At 46.0% G+C, this 19929-nt stretch overlaps 2 protein-coding genes across 4 annotated transcripts; one reads left to right on the forward strand and one right to left on the reverse strand.

The window, feature by feature from the left end:
* Positions 1-870: 870 nt before the first annotated feature.
* kif20a (kinesin family member 20A) lies at positions 871-8426 on the forward strand. Of its 2 annotated transcripts, none has more exons than XM_010870552.5 (17): positions 871-1031; positions 2204-2430; positions 2988-3113; positions 3212-3331; positions 3450-3588; positions 3684-3859; positions 3940-4036; positions 4175-4387; positions 4820-5006; positions 5098-5241; positions 5331-5499; positions 5597-5746; positions 5866-6108; positions 6437-6665; positions 6752-6843; positions 6924-7061; positions 7354-8426. In XM_010870552.5, exons 2-17 carry the CDS (start codon positions 2263-2265, stop codon positions 7696-7698), a joined length of 2736 nt encoding a protein of 911 aa, XP_010868854.2. In that variant the 5' UTR covers positions 871-1031; positions 2204-2262; the 3' UTR covers positions 7699-8426. The 2 variants fall into 2 exon arrangements, with proteins under 2 accessions (XP_010868854.2, XP_010868855.2); XM_010870553.2 differs by lacking the exon at positions 7354-8426 and adding an exon at positions 7216-7343.
* On the reverse strand, positions 8406-14247 carry cdc23 (CDC23 (cell division cycle 23, yeast, homolog)). Of its 2 annotated transcripts, none has more exons than XM_020048583.2 (16): positions 14141-14247; positions 13143-13215; positions 12895-13032; positions 12474-12516; positions 12274-12379; positions 12059-12191; positions 11741-11918; positions 11554-11651; positions 10856-10937; positions 10576-10729; positions 10357-10476; positions 10172-10247; positions 9977-10038; positions 9422-9500; positions 9188-9307; positions 8406-8798 (listed from the first exon to the last, which is right to left on the reverse strand). In XM_020048583.2, the coding sequence occupies exons 1-16, from the start codon at positions 14242-14244 to the stop codon at positions 8646-8648; spliced, it is 1719 nt and encodes a 572-aa protein (XP_019904142.1). In that variant the 5' UTR covers positions 14245-14247; the 3' UTR covers positions 8406-8645. The 2 variants fall into 2 exon arrangements, with proteins under 2 accessions (XP_019904142.1, XP_010868853.1); XM_010870551.4 differs by lacking the exon at positions 14141-14247 and adding an exon at positions 13463-13693.
* Positions 14248-19929: the final 5682 nt, after the last annotated feature.

A 19929-nucleotide genomic window follows, 5' to 3' on the forward strand; every position in this document is an offset into this window, starting at 1 on the left:
AGAGTCAGAATTTGGCATAAACATAATGAGAACATGGATCCATCATGCCTTGTTACCATTGTGTAGGCTGCTGGTGGTGGTGTAATGGTGTGGGGGATGTTTTCTTAGCACACTTTAGGCCCCTTAGTGCCAATTGGGCATCGTTTAAATGCCACGGCCTACCTGAGCATTGTTTCTGACCATGTCCATCCCTTTATGACCACCATGTACCAATCCTTTGATGGCTACTTCCAGCAGGATAATGCACCATGTCACAAAGCTCGAATCATTTCAAATTGGTTTCTTGAACATGACAATGAGTTCACTGTACTGAAATGGCCCCCACAGTCACCAGATCTCAATCCAATAGAGCAGCTTTGTGCCCTGGATGTGCATCCCACAAATCTCCATCAACTGCAAGATGCTATCCTATCCTATTCTGAAGGCGAAAGGGGGTCAAACACAGTATTAGTATGGTGTTCCTAATAATCCTTTAGGTGAGTGTAAATGGAATGCTTTAAGGGTTCAAGCTATTAGCGCAAAGCTGACTTGCTACTCTGTTGACAGAATTGCAACTACACAATAAATTGGTTAGACTCTGTATGAGCTAATGTTCACGAAATATTTCCTTTTTTGTACGACCCCGCTGGACTACAAATCATATTATTGTGTATTTTTTTGTAATATGACTAGTGTCTATATAATTTAACCTACAACACTGATAAAAACATTCAAATACTATTTTTGTATTCGAATTAATGAGTCATTTCAGTTAACCAATAGAAAACCCTGTCTGTAGGCTGGAGAATTCTATTGGTTAACGTGTGCGAAACCTTTCTCCTGTAATTGGTTGTGTACGTGAAGCGCGTTGTTTGAATTGGTTGAAGGAATTTCAGTGCGGACGTCAGGTCTTCGGTGGTTCAGTGTACTTCCAAGGTGTAATTCCATGGTTAGAGCAGGTTGATTTGGTTTAAATATTTAGCTAGATTTTGGCATTTACGAGGATAATAACAGAAGCCGCTCAAAACATTAGAACATCTTCGACTGACGAGGTAATTTCATTAGTTGTAAAATATGAATATTAAGCATTAACTTGCGATCATGCGAAATGAAATACTAGTTAGGTAGCGTCAGTAATAACTAGCTACCATTAACTAGTACAGTACTTCTAGGCTAGCTTGTTTTTTTGCTGATCTTAGCTAGGTACTGTAGATCAAATATAAATCTAGCTTTCTATGTAGTTCAACTGAATGATGTAATTCATTAAGATACATGCCATACTTCGCTTGCTAGTTTAATTATTATTAAGAACTGTTAGCTAACCAGTTCAAATTTGTAGTAACCGCACTCTCTCTGCTTGCATGGACTTTAAAATCAGCAAGCAAGTAAATGCAATAGATTGCGTTAACTATGTCAGTAATGTCTGTTGACCATGTTTTCAACTCCGCTGCAAGATAAATCGAAACATTAAACGCGACGAGACTGGACACATTCTGACCATACGCTTTCTGTAAACACGCCACCAGGTTTGGTCAGTGTTGTGTAACATGGCTCGAAAGACGTTCCGCACACACGGATTACTCCATATCACTACTAAAGTACTCAAATGTTCCCATACTTAATCAGTACTTTACATTTGTTTTTATTAAACTTACTTTATTTATCGTACTTTTAAGTAACTAGGCCACAGCTGCCATTTTGGGATGCACCACTCCAGTTAAGAAAGATATATTTTTTTAAAGTAATAACGCTATCTCTCTCTTGTTTGTATTAACTTTCCATCATTGTCGAGCAGGGGCCGGCAAGTCAGTATTAGTTTTTTTTGCCTGTGACCAATACAAATCTGAAACTTCATTGTTAGCCCCTACTTGTTCAACGAGATTTTTCCCAAAATGGCTACCTAGACAATTGAAGCTCTTTGTCCGAACAAATGTCAGCCTGTCCTAATCACAATGATGGTACTCTACTAACAGTGAGAAAACTGAGTTTTTATTGTTGCTAGTTAGCAAGTCGGACATTAAGGCACTTTTGAGGTGTGAAAACAGACAATAGCAACCTGCTACAATACATGCCACTCTAATACAAACACAAATTATCTTTTGGCCCTTCATTCATACAAGGTTCAGTTTAAGTCTAAGCCTTGTGTATATGGAAGCTCACCCTTTCCCACACAACTAGCTAAACCTGAAAAGCCTGTTCACTTTTTTTTTTTTCACCTTGACAGCACTGTGATCCCAGAATCATCTAAACTCAGTCACCCAAAAGGTTGTGGCGTTGCCTATAATGGCATCTCCATGTGGTGTCCTGTCTGACGAGGAGGAGGTTATGGCTGTGTTTGAATCCACGGCAGCTGACATTGGTGGCCTGGCGGGACCACGACTCAACGGGGTAACGCTGCCAGAGGTCTCCATGATCTCGCCGGGGCTAGACCCTCGACCGTCCATCCGAGAGGTGAGTGGACTTTGCTCTGGAATTAGAAAATTCTAGAATTCTAATGTTCTTTTATTACAGGCCTGCCTGTACCTGTTTATTTGTTGTTCTTCACAAGGTACTGTAATATGAGACTCAACACTCACAGGGAATGTTCTAGAACAGTTCATTGAGCGGTTGGACATCAGTTTTCCCACGCTTTTCTGTTTTTTGCACTGGGCCTTGGGTAAGACACTAGATGCTTATTAATTCAGTGTGACTTCCCTCTAGCCCTTTTGTAGACAACAAGGAGACAGGCCTTGTTAACAAGGAGAGCTTTATTACAAACACCCTCCGGTCAGACATTACATAGACTGTTTGCTTAGTCACCCCTATCTTGGAAACACTCAAGGCCATACCGACAGCTTCCCTTTGTCCAATGTCTTATTTATTAAAATTATTATTCCTGAAAGTGTTGCGCCTCAAACACATTGACGTGAATCAGGGATATGCCACTTGTCTCAATGTTCAACAATGTATACGAAACCCAGCGGTCATCTCTGACCTATATAACCATGCCTACTCTGTGTGATATTCAGAAAGCCTTGGGGAAGCCTGGAGTGGCCAGACAAGGCAGCAGCGATGAGGGCAGCATGGACAAAGTCAAGGTGTTTTTGCGCATCCGTCCTTTGACCGTGGAAGAACGGGGGAGAGGAGAGGAGCAGGTCAGAGCCTCTCAGTCATGTGACCCTGTTCCGTTATCGTTCTGTCCTCCTTGCCCGCTCTGAAACACTCCACGGTCATTTTCTCTTCTCGGTTCCAGGGCTGTGTGTGCGTGCAGAATGAAGAGAGCCTGATGCTCAAAGCCCCCAAAGACTCACAAAATATGAAGAATGCGGAGAGGGGGGTCACCCAAAGCATTCACAAGTTCAGCTTCTCCAAGGTGACCAGTCCACCTTTGTAACCTGCCGGAGAGATGAAGGACCATAACACTGGCAGTTCTGCATTACAACAGTATTCACACAATTGGCAAAGCTCACAGGAATCTTTTAACCCCACAGATCTTTGGCCCAGACACTACACAGCAGGCCTTTTTCGAAAGCACCATGAAGGACATGGTAAAAGACGTCCTGAGGGGAGAAAGTCGTCTCCTCTACACGTACGGCGTCACCAATTCCGGGAAGACGTACACCGTTCAGGGTGAGGTTACTCCACTGTGAAACGTTAATACTGGCTATGCAGTCATTAACAGTCGGGACGCAACAGAGTTCTAATGTGACCTTTTGCCCTCATAGGAGTGGGCCATGAGGCAGGCCTCCTGCCCAGAGCCCTGGTGTCCGTGTTCCAGAAACTGCAGGGCCGGCTTTACGAGGCGGTCAACCTAAAGCCTGTCCTCTACCAGGAGGTACGCCAGCTGGATGCCGACGAGGTCCGGGCTGAGGAGATCCGCAGAGACTCTCTGCTCAAAGAGGTGAGTTGGGACTGGAGCACGGGCAGCTCTGGCTGGCTAGCGGAGCACTGCGTCAACATGCTCTTCTCATGCTGTAACAGGAGGAAGGCACATCTCGAATGCGAGGGGGCACCAGCACCTGGGACAGTGGTGTCGGAGGCCTCTCTGTCACCAGCCACATCGCCACCCAGCTTGAGGGTAAGTCAATTACAACTGTCCTCAGCTGTCTAATGGCGGAACTCCCAGTGTTAACCTAGCGGTATTATAGGCATTGTGTGTGGGTGATTTTCTGTTGTGTAACATTGGAGGTTGTGGGCCCCCTCTTTCTCTGTGCAGACTCGGACAACGTGTGCCTGGAGCCGGAAAGCCTGTCCCACAGTAGAGGGGAGGAGCTGGAGGAGGGGGTGCAGTTCTCTGTGTGGGTGTCCTTCTTTGAGATCTACAACGAGTTCCTGTATGACCTGCTGGAGGCGCCACCCTCCCTGCAGCCAAGAAAGAGGGCCACTCTGCGCCTCAGTGACGACAAGCAGGGGAACCCCTACGTGAAAGGTGACACGCTTATTCACAAGTGACTTTCTAACTGCGATTCGGTCTCAATCTTCTTATTTTTCTTAGTGTCATTAAATTATGGACATACTCTAAGAGAGCTTTCATTTATGTTTTTTTCAATTGTGACGTAATCCTTAAACCTTGAGTCTCTAGTTTTCCGGTCTTTGTATTCGAGTCACAAATCCCTTGATAAGGCCAAAAGTTGCTGACCATTTTTGAATGCTAATATCATTAGTGTTGCACATTTTCTGAGTCTGAATCGATGATCCAGCCATTTTCTATTGTGGCGCGTACCGCCTTGAATTATGCATGAGGTAAATCTCACAAGTGGTCGAGTCATCAGAATCGTGACTCGAGTCTGTGTCCCGAAATTCCGGTGCCACAAAGCGGTGGGGCACGGCTGACTTTTGCTGCTCTGTGTGTATTGTGTAGATCTCACATGGGTGCAGGTCCGCACTGCGGATGAGGCTTGGCAGGTGCTCAAGGCCGGTCGAAAGAACCAGAGTTTCGCCAACACTCACCTCAACCACAACTCCAGCCGCAGCCACAGCATCTTCTCCATGCGCCTCCTGCACGTCCACCAGGAGACGGGCGGAGGACAGGCCACACACATCAGCGAGTAAGTCCCACCTCTCCCCGGTTAAGCTCTGGCCTCGTCAGTGTGCTGGTGACCTGCGTTAGTGTTGCTAATAGTGATTCTTGGGTTCTAGGTTGTCAGTGTGTGACTTAGCCGGCTCGGAGCGCTGTAAGGACCAGCGCAACGGGGAGCGGATGAAGGAGGCCAACAATATCAACACGTCCCTGCACACTCTGGGCCGCTGTATCTCCGCTCTGAGACACAACCAGAACAACAAGTATGACACTTAACGGATCTAATCAGCCACACTTAACCGCGGGTCAACTAAATGCACCCCCTGACGAGCCTGTTCTCCAATCCCTGAAGGTCGCGACCCCCTCAGGTGGTACCGTTCAGGGACAGTAAACTGACGCGGGTGCTGCAGGGCTTCTTCTGCGGCCGCGGGCGCTCCAGCATGGTGGTGAACATCAACCCCTGCGCCTCGACCTACGACGAGACCCTCCAGGCCCTCAAGTTCTCTGCTATCGCCACTCAGGTACGGCAGCACCTCGTCCCCTGGCCTGCCTCTCTGCATTAACACCGGTCTGGGTTGATGGGTGGCTAGTTGTGACATCTCCGATGTGTCCTTTCAGCTGGTTCACGGGCCGTCCTCCAAGACCAGGGTGGCCTACATCCTGTCCCTGCTACGGGAGCCCCAGCCCCACCCTGACGACAGCATTCTGACGGAGGAAGACAAGGACAGTGAGGACGAAGAGGGCGACGTCACCATGTTTGATTCAGATGTATGTTCTCCACTTGGGGAAACGCTTTAACTGGTTGGCATGTGCTCTCCATTAGCTGAACGGTCTGTTTTGTGGCTGGATTCATGTTTTATGAATGGGTTCTGCTGTACTGCATTTAGGCTTTGCTGCGGGCCATCGAGGTGCTGAAGAGAGAAGTTCAGCGCCAGAGGGAGGAGAAGGAGGCACTGGAGGCCTCCGTCAGGGAGCAGGTGTTCTCCGAGATGATGGAGGTGATCTCTGGCATGCAGGAGGACTTCAGCCAGACCCTGGACACGGAGAGGGCTCTGATTGAGGAGAGGTTTGAAAACAAGATCAACAACTTGCAGAAAAACCTCAAGAAATACTACAACCAGGAAATTGAGGTGAGGGGCACAGGACTGGCTTTAGGCGAACCGCTTTTCCACTCATCTGGACGGTTAAGAGTGTATGAGTTATGTTCTGTAGTAAACAAGCTATACTTAATTCCACCTGTATCGTTCTTAGCATGTTCTGCCTGTGGTCCAAACACACTGGTGTATTTGCTTTTTTACAGCCATGTAGATTATTTGTTTGTAGTTTAGTGGTTTCTTGATGCCTGGTTTTAGTTTTGTTGGAACTGTTGTATCTGATGTCTCTTCTGTCTTTTTATTTTGAGAATGTGAATGTGTATGACTTAAAGCATGGTCCTGTCCCCTTCTTCTATCCTACCAGGAGCGAGATGAAGAGATTGAGGCTCTGACCGCAGCCCTGGAGAAGAAGCAACCAGGATCCCTGGCAGAGCCAGCACCCCTCCCTCTCTTTCCGCCCCTGGAGCTGGGCGTGTCCAATGGGCCTGCGCCTCGCCGCTCCCAGCGGCTGGCCTCCACAAGCGCGGGAGAGTTGAGCAGAGTAAGGGCCGAGCTGGACCAGTGCCGCGCCGAGCTGCAGGAGAAAACGCAAGGTTTGATGCGAAGGAGCCTGGGAACCAGAATGGAGTCCAAAGCCGGAACGACCCGGGTCTAACGATGACTCTTCTTCCTCCCCCAGAGCTGTGGCGTCTCCAGGGGCAGCTGGCAGTACCCGAGCCGTCCGACACCTTGACCAATGCGGCCAACCGCAAACTGGTGGAGGGCCAGAGGGTGGGTTCCATCGCGCCACCCGCATAGAACCGTAGAACCACTGCGTGGTCACTATTTCAATGCACCCCTTTCCCCCGTAGAACCTGCGTCAGCTGCGGCTGGACCTGCAGAGGCTGGGCGTGAACCTGCAGTCGGGAGAGAGGGCGTGCTGCCGCAACACGGGCGGGGAGAGGCTGCGGCATGCACTCGCGGCAGCGGACGAAACGCTGGCCAAACAGGTGCGCGTCCCTCGCTTTCCTACAGCAGCCCAGCGTTTCTGATTCACCAGCGTGTTGAGCTGTTACCTGTCAATGCTGCTCCAGTAGACCAACACCGTTTCTTCATTTCTCCACCCCTTTCCCCTCTCACTGCCTGTTACTGAACCCACGTCAGGTGTAACACTAAAGGGAACTAACGCCACTGAACCAGGTGGCCCCCGCTTTACCTTGGTTCTCCTTCCGCTCTAGCGCTTCCACCCGCTACCTTCACCCCCCCACTCCCCCGTCCCCTCTAACCCTCTCCCTCCCTCAGGACCAGACCCTGGTGGAGCTCCAGAACGGCCTGATGCTGGTCAAGGCTGACCTGAGGAGGAAAGGCGAGAGCCTAGCCCAGATGCAAATGGGTCACATGTCTCCCCGGGGCGGGGCCTCCGTCCCATCTGGCTCCTGTAACAAGAGGGGCTGCGGGGCGGCCAACGGTGAGAACCAGCCGCCAGGGAAACGACCGTTCTTCCGTACCATCTTCACGCCGAAAAACCAAAAGGAATGCCCTCGCAACGACCAAGCCACACCCTACTCACGAATCCTGCGCTCTCGCCAACAGTCTCCTCCGCCAAGCCCCGCCCCAGTCGGCCGGTATCGGGTTACTAAGTGCTGACTTTAAAAAAAGAAAAATCTGGATGCTGTATTTATCCTCTGTAATATGCAAACCAAACTGTAAATTTGTTGTGTTCCACAGTGTTGTCAGGGTTTAAAACTCTCTTTCGAGTGTAGTGTATATATATATACACGGCATGCAAGACATTTCTCCTATCTTTCCAGTATTGAACAATGTGTTTTGTTTCAGATGTGAGAATGTGTCAGAACACAGGCTAACATGATTGTAGGTTGTTGTATGGATGACTGAAACATACTGGTGTCTTGCTTTTTGCACATATTCCCTCCTGCTTTAAGAGTTTGTTATATACATCTGTCCTTTTGTCTATTTGTTCTAATACATCCTTAAATATTATCAAAGAACAGTTCATTTAAATTACAATAAGGCACTGGTATGTGGTCTTCGGATGCCATTAAACAGGAATCCATTCTTTAGTTTTGCCAGGCACGCTTTTCCAAATGCATTTGTAACAAATCCCATTGGTTTCCAGAGACTGGTTAGCATTTCTTTGCACTTTTGGATGACTTGGAATTTAACAGATGCATTGAAAATTGCCTATGAAACCCACAATGACTGCTGCCCTAGTGAGGCCACTGCGTTTAGATTGACACTGTGCCTTCTTTGTAATTTGTCTGAACTAGCCCTTACAGTTCACCTCAGAAAATGTAAGTGGTACAACAGCAATATTGTAACTACATTGTGCCTCATTAAAATCTTGGAAAAATGCATTTATTTTCCTTGAAGAAATTCACTTAACCAGCCTCAACATTGTGTCATACTCAAAGGCACATCATGCACCAGCGACTACATGTAAACATACACAGAAAATATTTACATATTTATAATAGGTTGACATTTACATTCTCTCAGCCGAAAAGTCAGAAACGCTGCAGGCCCATCGTGAAATCGAAGAGGCCTCCTTGACAGCCGGAGAGGTAGAAGGCGTGTTAGGGGGTGAAGGAGGACAAGTCCAGGGGCGACACTCTCCTGACTGGGGTGTTGTTGGAAGAGAGCGGCCCAAACAGGTCTGTGGAGGAGGTCTCCGTCTGGTCTCTGACCTGGGAGATCTGCCTCAGCAGAGCCTTGCCTTCCTCACGGGCCTATTAGAGGGACACCAGTCAGTCAGAAAAAAAGCCCAGATTTTCACCTCACACACCAGACGGACACCACATTCAGAACAGATGCTATGGAAACAGGCTACCTCTACCCATGCAACCTGAATTCAGAATTTTTCTAATTAGATCTTTTAACATGACCACCTTCAGCGGTATCGGAAGAAACTGAAAGCACCCGTTTTTCAGGGAGACAATATATTCAACCTAGCCTCCTCTACCCTATGAAACCTGGCACGGAGACCCTGCTCCGGCTTTAACGCCTGACGCTTTTGGTTACTTCAGGTTGTTTTCAAAGCTGATCTTATTGGTCAGAAGACTAAAGGGTAAAACCACAGTAAACTCGGAGTATGTTGTTGGGGAGTCACGTTGCTTACGTCGTTGTAGTCGCAGCAGCGCTGTGCGCAGAGGGATGCCTCGTCATAGTGCTTGTTCTTGAAGTAGTACTGACCCAGGTACCGAAGGGCCGTGCTCACCTCCGCGTGCTCCAATTGCTCCTGTAAGCAAAGACACCACATGTTTTCACACAGACTCCTGCAGGATGGGTTTTGCTGCTGATACTAGTGGCCTTAAAGTGTGCTGACAGACACCGTGGCCAGTTCAGGACTCACCCCACAAGAGAAGATGTCTTGGATGTAAATGATGTAACACTGGGCCGCATCGTCCGATTCATTAAGCTGTTCGTGAAGTCTGTCAACCGACAACAAGTGTGTTAAAGAATGCAAAGCTACGAACCAAACTCTGGTTTCAAATCAAACTTGAAAGCACACATTCAGGTCTTGTGGACAAAAGGCATTGAGTGCCAGTGATTTAAATCTAAAAACAAAAAATATCTAAAAAAAAGTGCTTTCTAAAAAAACAACATGGTCAACATGACAGAACATTTATTTGTTAAAGTGCCATCTATTAAGGCTCCCTTTATGACCTTGATTTTAACGAGTTCCAATATATTGCAGTGTTACCAGTATATGGTAGCAGTTGACCCTGATGACGAGGTTTAAAAAATAAAATAAATAATTCACTTGACAGTTAAAAGTATGTTTCAATCCAGTCAACATGCAGCATTCACAAAGCATCATCACATGGCTGCCCAGTGAAAACATGCAGTCAAAACAAAGCGAGACACAATCAGGCATTAGGTGGACATTAGGTGGTCCATGTCTTACTTTGCCAGTTTCAGTAGAGCCATCCTCTCCACATCCCCCACAGAGTACGCCCTCCAATAACACTGGACAAAAAAAAGAAGATCATCACTGGCAATTCACAGGAGATTTGTACAGCATCTCCGGAAAAAACATGACAATGACCACATACACGTCAAGGAAAACTGGTCAGCAGAGAAAGTGATGCCGTTTCCTAACCTTCTTGGCCTCGACTTGCTGCGAGAGCTTTTCATAGCTTTCCCCCAGCGCAACCAGCATACGCGAGTCATTGGGTCTGAGGAGGGATAGGAAAACCATTCACACACTCGTATGGAACAAAACAATAATTGGTAATGGGCTTTATAACATAAGAGACCCATCTGGTTATTTTCCCTCCCACACACCTGAGCTGGTGTGCCTTCCGGTAATAGTAGAGGCAATAGAAGGGCATCTTGAGGATCTCGTATGTCTGCCCCAGGCCATACCAGGCTCTGTAGTCCCGCTTGTTCACTTCTATAGCGTGCCTGATCCGTAAAGAAAACACGCAAAGATTCGTCAAACCACGGAGATGACCACCCCCCCAGCGCATCTGGGATCACCCCCCCCAGAGCTGCCGGTCTCACCTGTAGGCCTGGATGGCGGCAGATGTGTTCTTCATCTCCATGTACTCGTGGCCCATCAGAGTCCAGGCGCCCAGGCAGCGAGGGTTCAGCTTCAGAGCCCTCTGGAAGTAAAGCGCCGCCTTTTCATGCTGCGACCGAAGGCTGTAGTAGTTGCCTATACGGAGGACAGACGAGGCACTTGCTAGTGAGACAGCGTTTTTGTTTTTTTGGACTCACCGGTTTCATTGTCCGGTGTCAACTTAGCGGGTGTTGATATGGGCGTGTCTGAAGGCCTCCTCACCGATGACGCAGCAGGTCTCGACCCTGTACTTGTCTATCTCCACCAGGTTGTGGGCTAGGTAGCTCAGCTCTGGCTTCATGCTCTGTGGAGACCGACCACACACACACACACACACACACACACACACACACACACACACACACACACGTTTGTATGGCTATCCTCCTGGGGACCAGAAAATAGAAATTGCATACTCTCTTGCCCTAAACTTAACCCTAAACCTTACCATAATCTAACCCTAACCTCAATAAAGTAACATTTATGCCTAAACTCTACCTAGATGTAATGCCTTACCTTAACCAACAACGCCTGGACCATAAAGAAACCCCAATTCTAACTCTAAAATTAATTGTAAGTTTGAGCCTAAACCGGAAATTGACTTTTGCCTCATGGGGTTTTTCTGGTTTTACTATACTCATGGGGACACTTGGTCCCCATGAGTATAGTTAGACCTAACACACACACACACACACACACACACACACACACACACACACACACACACACACACACACACACACACACACACACACACACACACACACAGTAAGGTCGAATCCCATAAAATAAAAAAAAGCTGCCCTTGGATGAGGCAATTAACCCTAACAGTTCCTTTAAGTCACTCTGGATAAGAGTGTCTGCTAAATGACAAAACTTTCTGTAATTTATATTATTTTTATTCAGCAGGGCAGACTCACCCGAACATAGAGCAGGTTAGAGAATGTGTCCATGTTCTCAATGCGAAAGGGATCCTGCTCTCGTAACTCGTTGAACAGAGCCAGGGCCTGGTCAATATCTAAAACAAAGTACTGGCGTGAACAGGCGATGGGTGGTATAGCAGGGTTTCTGCATACTGCTTATTGGATTAACAGACCATAAACATACCTCGGATGTTGTGGTAGGCTACAGCGATCTGTGAGATTATGTAAGTGCTCTTTGAGAAGCCGGCCTCAATCAAGCTCTGGTATTTCTGCAGGGCCTCTTTGATCATTTGCAGCTCTGTGTACATGTGTGCCATGAAGAAGTCTTTGATCCAGCAGTCTGGCAGAGAAAGGGCCTTCAGCTGACCATAGGGAGAGGAGCCACAGGTGAGTCACTGAAATATTGAATAGAAGCTTCTGGATGCGTTACGCAATCCAGTAGATCAGGGGACTTCAGAAGGGAAAGTGGAGTTAGTCGTGAGTGCGCCCGTGTGTGTATTACCATTTCGATGTTGGTGATGAGGTTACAGAGCTCCAGCCAGGCTCCCCAGTGGAGTGGCAGGGCATGGGTGGCCTCTACAAACACATCTACGGCCTCCTTCAGAAGATCCAGCTTCCGAAGCACAACCCCATACCTGCGTGCACACACCAACGTCAAATGTTTTTTCAGTTCAACATGTGGGTCATGGCCAAGTCTGCTGAGTGACAGGCGCTTACAGGTACAGGGCAAATCCGTCCAACTCTCCAGCACTGTGCTTCTTGCTCAACTCCACCCTCAGCTCCCTTAGAGCCTCATTCCGCACCTGACCTTTCTCCAGTGGCCCTGCCGTCAGCAACAGACCAAAACAACCCATCAAGACATTGAACTCTGTAAAACACCATTTCATTCAGGTGGCCTAGAAAGCTTAGATTCTCACCCAGGCTGTCCACTGTCTCGTCATCCTTCTTCTTTTCTCCAGACTGGAAACAAAGACCAACAAAGAACAGTCAGAATTAAACATCTACCTAAGATGGCCACCATGGAGGAGTTCATAAAGGACTGCTCAGCTCAAAAGTTTGTAGTAAAAACATCATTTTCGGGGCCTGGTTCAGATGGTATATACTGAATAACGGAAAAACCCACATGTTCCTTTAACATTTTAATATCCGTTAATCTAGCGGCAGTAGTCACAAAAATGATGCATTCTGCGATAGCCGTCTTTCAAACTATGGAATGATGTCACAGGAAAAAAGGGTTTTATTTTTCATTTATTCGGTATACACCATGCACGGGTTCTATTCCCTTTCTAGAAACTGTATCTCTAAAAGTGATGACGTTGATATGAATCACCGCCTCACCAGATAGCGGGAGTACATGTATAAGAAGTAAGCTTTTTGGCTGCGGCAGCCCCGTAAGAAGTAAGCAGCACGGTCATATTCTTTCAGGTCGAAGTAGGACTTCGCCAAGCCAAAAGCATCTAAGTCCTGACAATCCTCCTACAAACAGGAAGACAGATTAGACAACATATTTAAATTGCATCCAATACATGTATGTATTTATATAGAATACGTATTATTGTAAACTAGCCAGTTAACTGGAGACAAACCTCAGTAAAAATTGCCGGTGGAGGTAGTTCATTCTTGGGCAAGGGGTCCAGGGCAAATGCCAATTCTGATGCCCTAAAATGTCACCCAAAAATCATGGACGTAGTTAATGCCATGCGTGATCTACTTCAATAGAAACCTTTATTAACTATTAGGAAATAAGGTTTCATATCTGAACAAAACACATTTGTGCCGACATGCACAAATATCGTTAAGCTAGCTAGTTAGCATTTAGCAAGCTACTTAACCAACAAATATGAGAAATTAGCTATTCTTTACTTAAAGGATTTATGGCCATAACATCAAGAAGATACCTTCTTACCATTTCACGCTATGTACAAGTCCTCTTTCCTTACAAAGCGATATAACAGATATCAGCTGTTTTTTTATTTGAACTAAATCACCAAACTCACTACACAAGGCCGCCATTTTTCATACCATCATATGTACGTCATGAAAATAAATAGCTCTGATTGGACAGCATTCAGCCCGTTTTTATTATTCTGACCAATCCACTTTCTTCACCACCCTTGGCTGGAGTGAATGTTATTCTTATTTATTTTTTAAACATGAATAGCTTTTTATTAACAGGATGCGTAAAAATATATAATACATGTTAATTTTATGTATATAGACATAGAAATGTCATGCTTTATTAATAAAGCAAGTGTTGAAAGATGGCCAAGGTTTTGTTGACAGGATTAGAACCAATGTATACTGTACATGTATACCAGTCAGACCACTGGACAACCCAAAGACAAAATATATGTAAGTATGAAATCAAATCAAATCCTAAAACTGCAGTGCAGTTAAGAATGTATCCAGAGGGTGGCAGGGTGGTAGCATGAACAGAACACAGTGACTAGCACTTTCAAGACAGACTGAACCTGTAAAATAAAATTAGAGAAGGAACACTAACAAAACCCCAGTATACTCCCACTAATCCTAATGGCCCAGTCAAGGTTGTTCACAGTGCATCCTGCATCAGACAGGCACTTACCTGCAATCAATGTCCCAGTGTAGTAGCAAGAATCTGGCTCGTTGATTGGCCCCTGCATTGTTGACAGTGTCAAAGCCAATCAAGGCAGACATGGGATATGACATTTTGTACATTGTATGACAATTTATATATTACATATTGTCAGAATCAAGTACACTTTTCCACAAAATATTATACTTTTACTTAAAATGGGTGAGTTGAGTTCATATTGAACGCACCTCAGTTCATCCTCCTCATGGTGTGCACTTTCAGTTTTACTTTTAAATTAGCCCTTTTGTATGTCTCTCTGGTTTTGACACAGATCAAGTAAAGCATTCTAGGTTTTAACATGACACAAAACATCCTTTGGTAATTATTTTCCGAACAGAATGTTGTGCGGCCTGATATAGCGGTTTAACCTTTTGTCTACTGCATATATAGGCGTTGCTCCTCCAGAGTGCCCTTCTACACAGCAATGTTGTAAAGAGGGTTTCTTGGAAGCTTTGTGGCCTTTCTGACGTCTTGAACGAGTCTGGCTATTCTCCGCTGACTGTTCTCATTAACTAGGTGTTTTCATCCACAGAACATCCCCTCACTGTATGGTTTTGTTCATCCCACCATTGTCTGTAAACTCCAAAGTACAGTCCCTGACAAAAGTCTTGTCGCTTATCTATTTTGTAGAAACACCTGCTATTAACCTGACTTTTAATTAATCAATTGGTGTTAGAAATAGCTCATATGAAAAGCTAAAACCCTCCCAAATGATGTTTAATGCACTGAAATAAATTAGTTTCACTGAAAAAATATTTATCATTTAATCAAGACAGAAAGGTCCAATTTTGGCAAGACAAACGTTTTGTCGCCTATACAGAAATTGAACAAATTTATTGCAAATACAAAAATATGTCAGCAAATTAAGTAGTGGTGCTGTGAGATCCAAATTTAATATCTTGTATGACTTCCATGAGCTTGAAGGACTGCATCCATGCGGTTTGGCAAGGATTCATACAATTTATTGATGAAGTCATCAGGAATAGCAAAGAAAGCAGTCTTGCATTCCTCCCAGAGTTCATCAATATTCTTTGGTTTCGTCTTCCATGCTTCCTCTTTCATCCTACCCCACATATGCTCAATGATGTTCATGTCTGGTGACTGGGCTGGCCAATCCTGGAGCATCTTGATCTTCTTCGCCTTGAGGAACTTTGATGTGGAGATGGAAGTATGTGATGGAGCACCATCCTGCTGCAGAATTTGGCCTCTTTTATGGTTGGGAATATAAGAAGTAGCTAAGATTTCTTGGTATTTTAGACTATTGATGTTGCCTTCCACCCTGCAGATCTCTCGCACACCCCCATACTGGATGTAACCCCAGACCATGATTTTTCCGCCACCAAACTTCACTGTTTTCTGGGTGAATCTCGGATCCATGCGGGCTCCAGTAGGTCTCCTGCAATATTTGCGGCGACTGTGGTGTAATTCAACATAAGATTCATCTGAAAAATCCACCTTCTTCCACTTTTTCAGCATCCATCCTTTTAGCAGGCTGTGGGCCTTGGCAAATGCCACACGGTTTTTCAATTGTCTTTTGTTTAGTGCTGGCTTCTGGGCACTGATTCGACCATGGAGGCCATTTCGAGACAGAATCCGACAAACTGTTCTGGTTGACACAGGGACTTCAGGTGACCAGGTCTCGTGGAGCTCTGCTGCAGTGGAAAAAGGGCTGGCCTTGGATTTTCGAGCCAACCAACGGTCCTCTCGAGCAGTTGTCTTGCGGGGTCTGCCTGACCTGGGCTTGTCAAAAAGTCTCCAGTGTCTTCAAATGTTTTTTTTTATCCTCTGTACCTGACGCTGAGACACATTGAAGGTGTCTGCCACATCAGCAGTGGATCTGATCTTCAGCCTCTTGATGATCAAAACTTTGGTATCAGGGTGAATCTTAGGCATGTTTGCAGAGGTCTAGTTGCAGTTGATGTGAAGGTCTAGTGTACTGGGGTTGTTTTTATACACACCTGAGACCTAATTGATCCATTATTAGTCACAGGTGAAGCTCATATGACAAGGCGACAACACTTATGTCTTTGCAAAAATTGACTCAATGGGCTTTACCAAGCTGTGAATATTAGAATACTTTTAGAATTTCATTTTGCACTGAAACATTATTACCAAAGCTGTTGGGATTAAAATTTCTTGTAAAAACATCTTGATTAGAAATATATTTCAGCGGCACTTCAGGTCAATTTGGACACAAGCGACAAGACTTTAGTCAGGGACTGTACATGTGTGAAAATCCCAGCAGGTTTCTGAGATGCTGGAACCACCACGTCTGTCACAAACAAATCACACCATGGTGAAGTCGCACAGATCACGTACCTTCCCAATGTTTGGTCAGACAACAACTAAACAACAACTAAATATCTGCACGCTTTAGGTTATAATAAGTTGCAGTCACATGATTCTCTGTTTAGCTAATTTCATTAATGAGAAGGTAATTAAGTGGCCACTGAGTGTAGATAGATAAAATAATCTGACATTGCCTTGATAATAACGTCAGAGTGGGTTTTACCCACTGTATCTGATGTTGTTAATCTGTAGTTTGCTGAGAGGAGCACAAAACCTGGGATTGTGAAATGCGGCCAAGCATAGTTTTCTCTGGAGCCTCCTCTGGGAGGGCTGTGGAGGACGGACAACAGCTGGGACTGTACAACCCTGGACAGGCATGGTGAAAGAAACGCAGAAAGAAACAAAGAGCCGCAGACTTGTTTGATAAAACTATTTAAATTTGCTTGTGCTGACTTACCTATGTGACCGCATTTTCTGAGCTATCGAAGACATTTTTTATGGGATATTTTATAGACAGACAGATAAAAACATCAGATAGAAGAGCAGCCCATCTATTTCCTCTGTTTGGATTTATTACCAGTCCACAATTTCCACGGTTGCTCTCCTCTCTCTCTCTCCTCCGGTGCAAAAAACCGCTTTAATAGACTGACAAGGTAATCAAGTATTGCCGGAGAGTTTACAAGTGCAACCACATGGCTCACTGAGCGGCTTGAGAGAGACACAATGAGACAGGTTATATGCTCCTCCTCCCCATCCTCCTCCTCTAACTCAACTAGATATCTCACAGTTTCAAACGCGCACACACACAGACACGCACACGTACACACACGCACGCACGCACACACACACACACACACAGCTTGTAGGTATAGCAGTGAACTGCGTTAGGGAGTTTCTAAGAGACTTAGGAACTGCCATGTAATTAGACAGGACAATATGCACTGATGTGCCTGGTTATCCTCTGTGTTCTCCACAGCCCTGCAACAAGCCACCCAAAGCCCTGTTTACACAGAGACAGCCTCCCTTGTCACCTTCACCTCCTTCAGTCACGGCACATCTCTCAGTCTCAACCGCGTTCATTACACCTCCCCAATGTCATTCATTTCAGGTCCAATTCTGTTTGTGTCCTTATTGAATTCAGCTCTGTATGCTCACTTCCTCTCCTCGCCTGGTAGCGCATGTTGCGAAAGGGCATGCAATGTACCTACATTTTATGCGGCCACATCTCTGAGCACTGTGGATGCGTTCGTTTGTGGTAGAGTTCCTACTGTATTGGCACAGCCGGCGTCAGGCAGGCCGGTGAGGCCCGGGTGCAGAACGGTGTGACAAGGCTGGGATGATGTCGTCACGTCAGATTGTGGACAGCAGCCAGCAGCCTGGCCTCATTAGAGCAGGCAGGCTCCACCTGAGCCCCCTGGCTGCACCGCGGCAGAGCCCCCTGAAGGACAGATTGGCTGACTCACTGGCTGATTGGCTGGCTGACCGGCTGGCTGACCGGCTGATTGGCTGGCTGACTGGCTGATTGGCTGGCTGACCGGCTGATTGGCTGGCTGACTGGCTGATTGGCTGGCTGACTGGCTGATTGGCCGGCTGACCTGGTCACTGACTGAGACACCGACTGAATGGCTGATTTATGGACAGAGTGACTGAAAAACTTTGGCTCATATAGATTGTTCTGCCATGCACAGAACTCATGTTTCTACTAGAAAAAAGCAATGTTGTCTCCGCTACTGTATGGTTTTGACTTAGTTAATTAATTAATTAGTTACAGTTTACGTAAGGGGTCATGAAAGTGGTTTTCCCTTAAAAGAAAACTGCTTTAACTAACTCTAACCTATCCCTGATGCCTAATTTAGCCCTGATGCCTAACCCTAATTCTAACCCTAATTTAGCCCTGATGCCTAACCCTAATTCTAACCCTAATTTAGCCCTGATGCCTAACCCTAATTCTAACCCTAATTTAGCCCTTATGCCTAATCTTAATTCTCACCCTAACCTAGCCCTGATGCCTAACCCTAATTCTAACCATAACCTAGCCCTTATGCTTAACCCTAATTCTATCCCTTACCCCAGTTGTAACTTTTGCCAGGAACAATGTCCCTATTGGTCACCTTTTCCTGATATAACCACTGTTTGGGGACATTTTTGTCTCTACTTTATTGTTGTCAGAAACACACACACTATTGGAGTGAGGTGTCTGAACCATCCTGCATGACTAGGTGCTGTGTGATGTCTTCCAGACTGTGGATAACAACTGAGACAGATCAGGCCTAGGCTCCAAACCGGCCTGGGAGGGAAGGGGGGGCATATTTAGGGCATGTCATTAATGTGGTGGGGGTGGGGCTAGGTGAGGTATAGTTAGAGAAGTGTGTTTGAGTAACTTCTCGAGTTAACAGTGGAAAACAGTTTACCATACAAAAATGGATTTGGTTTGGGTGTTAATGGATTGATATTACTCAAATTCCTGTAAAGAAGTAGCAGAACATTTATTAAAATGGCCAAGGAATGCCTCTGATTCCCATCTCATGGAGTAGCTCAGTCAACACCCTGTTTTACCCCGAGGTTATTATTTCCTGTAACATGATCCAGCCCTTGTTTGCATCCCTTTCTGAGGACTGTGGGTCTGGGGTATGTAGCAGGGTCATGCTTCTCCCAGAAGGCCAGGCAGCTTAGAGGTTGTCTGGGGGGGGGGGGGGGGGGGGGGGGGGGGGGTAGAGACTCAAGAAATGTATTCTGGCTATACATTTCACTAAATCAGTCAGCTGGCCACAATTCAAGTAAAAGAAGGTCAACTTTTCCCCTTCAGTTAAATGAAACCCAGTCACTGGTCATCTCATACTGTATGTAACTCACAGCTCTGGTGTGTCAGTCGAACTAACAGATGTCTCCGATCAGGTGCACCGGGGAGCCCAAGGCCACGGATCTGCACAGAGAGAGCAGGAGGAGATAGAGGGAGGAGAGAAAGACAGAGAGAGGAGAGAGGAAATGGAGAGAAAAAAGAGAAAAAGCAGGTAAGTGAAAAAATGAAGCACGAGAGCAGAGAAAGGTGAGTAAAAGGTTGTGAGAGGAGTCTTCATCTTTGAACTTCGGTCCCCTGCCCTGATCCTCTAGTCCTGTGTCAGCTTGGGGGAGGACGGAAATTACTGGAAGGTCGTTTTGGAAGTTCACTTGCAGCTGGGGGGTGGCACATATGTAGTTCTTACATTACTGACGCCCAAAGATGGTTGTCTCATCTAGAAGTGCAAAGATTGTGTACACTTTCATAATGTAAATGAATAGTTATCTGAAGCAGCCTTGGGATTTCTCCTCATTTAATGAACCCTGACCTGGCATTAGTCATCAGCAGGGACACGTTTTCACTGCTCAGCAGAGGTTTTCCTCATTCTGATGGAATTCACCTCTTCCACTAGAGTTAAGCCAGTGCTCTCGCACAACAATACATTTTGCAAGCAGAGTAAATTCAATGTCTC

This window comes from Esox lucius, chromosome 7 (assembly GCF_011004845.1).
Source record: "Esox lucius isolate fEsoLuc1 chromosome 7, fEsoLuc1.pri, whole genome shotgun sequence".
Lineage (NCBI taxonomy): Eukaryota > Metazoa > Chordata > Actinopteri > Esociformes > Esocidae > Esox > Esox lucius.

Excerpts from the sequence above, each read along its gene's own strand:
- cdc23 (XM_010870551.4), bottom strand. The coding sequence starts at position 13,569 with ATGGCGGCCTTGTGTAGTGAGTTTGGTGATTTAGTTCAAATAAAAAAA. Across the intron at positions 11,652-11,740 it reads AGCCTACCACAACATCCGAG|ATATTGACCAGGCCCTGGCT; the intron begins GTATGTTTATGG and ends ACTTTGTTTTAG. Across the intron at positions 10,938-11,553 it reads CTAACCTGCTCTATGTTCGG|AGCATGAAGCCAGAGCTGAG; the intron begins GTGAGTCTGCCC and ends CGGTCTCCACAG.
- kif20a (XM_010870552.5), top strand. The coding sequence starts at position 2,263 with ATGGCATCTCCATGTGGTGTCCTGTCTGACGAGGAGGAGGTTATGGCT. Across the intron at positions 3,589-3,683 it reads GAAGACGTACACCGTTCAGG|GAGTGGGCCATGAGGCAGGC; the intron begins GTGAGGTTACTC and ends TTGCCCTCATAG. Across the intron at positions 7,062-7,353 it reads ACGAAACGCTGGCCAAACAG|GACCAGACCCTGGTGGAGCT; the intron begins GTGCGCGTCCCT and ends TCCCTCCCTCAG.